The sequence below is a fragment of the Marmota marmota genome, unplaced genomic scaffold (genome assembly GCF_001458135.2).
Source record: "Marmota marmota marmota unplaced genomic scaffold, marMar, whole genome shotgun sequence".
In the NCBI taxonomy this organism is placed as follows: domain Eukaryota; kingdom Metazoa; phylum Chordata; class Mammalia; order Rodentia; family Sciuridae; genus Marmota; species Marmota marmota.
In genome coordinates, this window is record NW_026000229.1 from 21184310 (window position 1) to 21189841 (window position 5532).

At 37.9% G+C, this 5532-nt stretch overlaps 1 protein-coding gene across 6 annotated transcripts in view; it reads right to left on the reverse strand.

Moving 5' to 3' along the window:
• Positions 1 to 1562: 1562 nt before the first annotated feature.
• Positions 1563 to 5532, reverse strand: part of Fam81a (family with sequence similarity 81 member A) — a 51383-nt gene continuing 47413 nt past the window's right edge. For all 6 annotated transcript variants that reach the window (XM_048792937.1, XM_048792939.1, XM_048792935.1 and 3 more), the window contains one exon: positions 1563 to 3897. In XM_048792937.1, coding sequence (XP_048648894.1) covers positions 3773 to 3897 — 125 coding nt within the window. In that variant the 3' untranslated portion in view covers positions 1563 to 3772. The remainder of the gene's footprint in view (positions 3898 to 5532) is intronic.

The following is a 5532-nucleotide window of genomic DNA, read 5'->3' on the forward strand; positions in this document are numbered from 1 at the left end:
TTTTTTTTTTTTTTTTTTTTTTTTTTTTTTTTTTTTGCCATGCTGGGGATTGAACCCAGGACCTTGCGCATGCAAGGCAAGCACTTTACAACTGAGCTACATCCTCAGCAAAAGGAACTCTTTTGGGGGGCAGTGCTGGGGATTGAACCCAGAGGCTTATGCATGCAAGGCAAACACTGTACCAACTGAGCTACATCCCCAGCCCAGCCCTCTCTCTTTTAATTATATTCTCCATTGTGCAGATGATTAAGACTCACAGAGATTTAGATTTTTTTTTTTTTTGGTATTGGGGATTGAACTCAGGGGCACTGTCACTGAGCCACATCCCCAGCCCTATTTTGTATTTTATTTAAAGACAGGGTCTCAGTGAGTTGCTTAGTGCCTTGCCATTGCTGAGGCTGGCTTTGAACTCAAGATCCTCCTGCCTCAGCTTCCCGAGCCACTGGGATTACAAGCATGTGCCATGGCACCCGGCTAAGACTCACATTTAGAGAATCACCCAAGTTACACAGCTAGAAGAGGACTGTGTCAGAAAAACTTTATATACTTACTATTGATATCATGAATGGTGTGTGTGTGTGTGTGTTTCCAATTTGAAATCCTAATGGGATAATCACAAATTTGAATGGAGGCTTCTTTCCCGTTCTACCCAATACCACCCATGTCCCAAAGGATGGAGCCACAGTCCACTCCCTAGCTTAGTCTAAGCACAGGAGATGAAATGTCTATGATGATTCTACAGTCTGTGGCACCATCTTACCCCACTTCCTGTGTTCCCATAAATACAACAAAAGAACTCAGACCCAAGGAAAGCTAGAAAGATTGCCAATCTCTTTATTTGGATTTGGGGCATTAAAAAGCTAAGGTAGGGCTGGGGTTGTGGCTCAGTGGTAAAGCACTTGCCTAGCATGTGTGAGCACTGGGTTCCATTCTTGGCAGCGCATATAAATAAATGAATAAAATAAAGGTCCATCAACAATTTTTAAAAATGGGGAAAAAAAAGCAAGGTAGTCAGAAGCTGACTGTAAAGGTAACAGAGAAGGAGCTGGAGTTGGTGGCCTGGCAAGTCAGTCATGGGGACATTAGCAGGTATCTTTTGATAGTGTGGTACACTGGTTAAAAGTGCAGGCTGTGGAAGTAGGTGCCTGGTTTGACTTGTGGCTCCCACTTATTAGCTGTAGGATTAGGGGCAAATTGTTTAGTTAGGTAACTCAGTTTTCCTGTCAGTAAAACAGGTAAATGACCAGTATGAAACCCAACTAGCTGTTAAAATGAAATGAACTAGTACACATGGGACGCTGCACAAGCACAAGGCGTATGCCCGGCATCTGGGGTGTGAATGAGTCAGGGAGACTCTAGAGGCCAGAAGGCAGCAGAGAAGGCCCCTTGTCCTGGGACCCACAGGTGGAGCAGGTCCAGTTCCCATGGGGCCTGCCAGGCCTTCAGCACTTTAACCATCAAAGGTTTTCCAAACAAAGCACAGAGGGTATTTCCTAAAACATTTTACCTAATTTTTTCACCTCAAACTAAAAGACTTTTTTAAATTTAAAAATCATACACCACATTTATTTGGAAATTTTATTCTTTTTATTGCAAATTTCGGGTAAAGGAAAGAACACGGAAGCTGATTCTCATTTAAACTTTGGTGAGAAAAGTACTCTGCTGTCACCGGTGGCTCATCATCCCTGACGCCACTGAATAACCAGGGGGTTTGATACACACTGATGCCTGCCTCGCGCCTCCCAGAGGTGCTGACTTTACTTGGTCTGGGGCACAGCTCAGCATCAATAGCTTTTTAAACTCCCTCAGGTGAGTCCAACAAACAGCCAAGGTGGAGGGTCCCTGTGATACTTCATCTTTTGGGGCTGGCAACATCAGAAGCACCTGAGAAAATTCAGCTGACAGCCAAAAATCACCTGCTTACATCAGCCCCTCAACCAGAATCAAACTGGATGTCCCCTGCCCCCACCCTTCCCAGGTGTCGGATGTGCCTACCCTCTCTCTTGAGAGACCCTAGGGGGGGATGCTGGAGAGGGCGGTGGCTCACTGTCCTGTGCCTTGTGCTTAATCATGGAGAATTCCATGAAACATGGCTACTCTATTACAAAAAGAAAGTAATTTTCTGATTGCAAAAGAATATATTGATCTTATTTTTAAGTGGAATTAGTCTTCCTATATAGATATGAAAAGACTTGTGGCAAAAAAGAAAAAAAAAGGAAAAGGAAATATATTGTTGAATGACAGATTCCTTATATAACCTCTCATGTCCGAATTAAAAAAAAAAAATTTGTCAAGCCATTGAGAGTAGAATATCATGTACTTTAGCAGCATATTTTATATGGGTAAACAGTAATAGCCAGTTTGATATTTCATTTGTGACTTATTCTAAAAATAGAAAATGTTTTTATTTTCCTGAGTCCTTGGTGAATGGAAAAAAAGTGGGGGATGGTGAAAAATCTTTTTAAGTATTCCTATTCTTTTTCCTAGGGCACCCTCACAGTTTAGAACGGTGTGTCTCGCTGTCAGTTTTTACATATACAGGTGAACAAACGGCACTCATTTGAATTTTCAACGATTAATCAAATATGGCATTTGAAAATAAAACACCCGTCATCTACAAAGTTACTCAAGATGAAAGTTTCTTGACCATATTATAAATGCAATATCAATTTGATTATTTGTCCATACAAAAGTATGAATTTCTATTCCATTAATAATACTGAATGATTCATGTCTTAACAGTGATAAAATTTTTAGAACATTTAAAAAATACATAGGATCCCATTTTTACATCATAATTCTGATGTATTATCATGCCTTCTATTTTGTTGGCAAAACTTTTATAGGGTACAGTGCATTGACCTGATAAAACCAAGGCACAAGATTACAGTTACAATATGTATATATAAACCTTAGCACTTTGTGCCAATTTTGGAAACATTTAGAGAGACCATAAAGTCTGAAAAATTCTCACATCTTATTATGATTTAATGAGCAATTAATTGTGCAATAAACAGACTGCTAACCACTATTCCATTATGATATGGCTATCACTATACAAGTTATGGATAATTCAAAAAGTTTTAAATATTAAAACCTGATATATCTAGGTGGATATAAATATTGTGCCTTGTATTATCTAGATAATTGTCTTATGTTTCCATTTAATTTGCAAATTGTATGGCAGTTATCAGTTCTTAGCTATTTTCATTAGATAAATAAAGAGTTAGGTATTTTCCAAATGTTAGATTTCTTCCCCCTACAAAAGACAGAGATTTACAGGAAGATAACCAATATAAGAAATGTACAGACAACGTAATAAAATCCAAATATGGACTCAAAGGTTGATTTCTAATCTATTGGGACATTCTCTTACTTTGGGGTGAGGAGCAACACATTCTTGTGAGAATTCAGTTTCTTAATTTTAAAAAATCACCATGACATTTTTCAGAATAGTAAATAGTGTTGGTAGAGCATCAAGCATTGGGGAAAATCTAAGTCTTTTCATTCATAAAATGGAGAAAAGCATTTCAAAATCTTGAGGGGTAGGTTTCCACTAAATTTAGAGAAGTGGTAAAAACTGTGTTTTTCATATTTTTAAAGAGTGTTTTCAAGACTCAAGGTAAACATTTAGACCCATGAAAACACGTTTCTTGGCACATGCACGCCATAGATAGAACAATCCAGAATGCAGCACTGGCCTGGCTACAGAGGTATCTAGCTCCCAGTCCCACTGGCAAGACCTTCTTTCAGGTCCTTGTCCCAGCTCCCTTCACACGGGAGCTTCTGCCTTCTGCATTTGTTGGATCTGCTTCTGCAGCTGGTCCTTGTCCAGCTTCATCTTGGCCTCGAGAACTTGCCTGAGGGATCCTATGCTTTCATAGATGGCCGTAAACCCTTTAAGAAGAGGTAAATTTCAAAAGTTAATATTTTAAAAAGTAATACTGTATCAGATTCTATAGTATATGCAATAGTTACTTCTGACAAACATAAATATATGATTAAACTCTGGGGGTAAAAGTTGGATGGGGAACATGAGTTACATAGTTACCTAGTATCACCCTAGATATTACTCCTAAATTACAAAGGGGGAAAAGGACCAATTACAATGGACCAATCTGGCAGATAACACTTTAACCAAGTGATACAGTAACACTGGGAGAAACCAATGTCATGTACCTCTGATAAGATGCCCCTTTAGAACACAACATTCCCTCCTGGGGCATTTCTGTCCCAAATCATATCACAAGGGAGCAAAAAACAAGTAAAGGACTTTCTACAAAATACTGGCCTACATTCTTTTGAAATCTCAAGATTGCTGAGGAACTGCTCTAGCTTAAAAAGACTAAGAAACATGGTAACTACATATGATATATAATTCTGGATCAAAACCCAAATGGTATATAAAAAGGTGCTCAACATCACTAATCATCAGGGAAATACAATCAAAACCACAATGAAATATCACCCCTTACCTGTTAGGATGGCTACTATTAAACTGACAAGAGATGGCCAGTGTGAAGAAAAGAGAACCCTGTATACTATTGGTGGGAGTATAAAATGGTGCAGCCCTAGTGGAAAAGAATTTAGAGGAGCCTGGAGAAATTAAAAAATAGAATTACCAGATGACCCAGCAACCCACTACTGGGTATCTAACCCAAAGAAAGGAAATCATCATCTCATAGACATCTGCACTCCCACGATCATTGCAGCATTATTCTCAATAGACAACATACGGAAACAACCAAAGTGTCTGTCAGACTGTAGGACACAATAAGTGAAATAAGCCAGACATAGAAAGAAAAATACTGCATGATTTCCTATGTGGGATCAAAAAGAAAAGGAAGTCAAATACACAAAGAATAAAACGGTTGTTACCAGGGGCATGGGGCCAAAAAATAAGGAGGATAAGGAGATGCAGGTCAAAGGATACAGACTGCAAATATGTAGGATAACAAATCTAGAGATCCAATATACAATATAGAAGGAACATAATAATATTGTACAGACTTCAGGATTTTTGCCAAAGGTGTGGATTTTAGGTGCCCTTCAAAAACACACACACACACACACACACACACACCTATGGGAGATAATGGTTTGAATATGGAAACCATCATTAAATTTGCTTGAATATAAAAAACAATTTCACTATGTATGTGTGCATTAAAACATCATACACACCTTAAATATGTATAGCTAATTTTTTTATTTAAAGAAACATTTGAGAAGCCCAGGTTGTGTCTCAATGGTAGAGTGCTTGCCTAGCATGCATGAGACACTGGGTTTGATCCCCAGCACCACATAAAAATAAAAGTGAATAAAATAAAAGTATTGTGTCCATCTACAACTAAATATATATTTGTCTATTTAGTTGTAGATGGACATAATACTTTTATTTTATATATATATAATATATATAAAATAAAAAATATATATAATAAAAGTATTGTGTCCATTTGCATATGTGTGTGTGTGTGTGTGTGTGTGTGTGTGTATATATATATATATATATATATATATATATATATA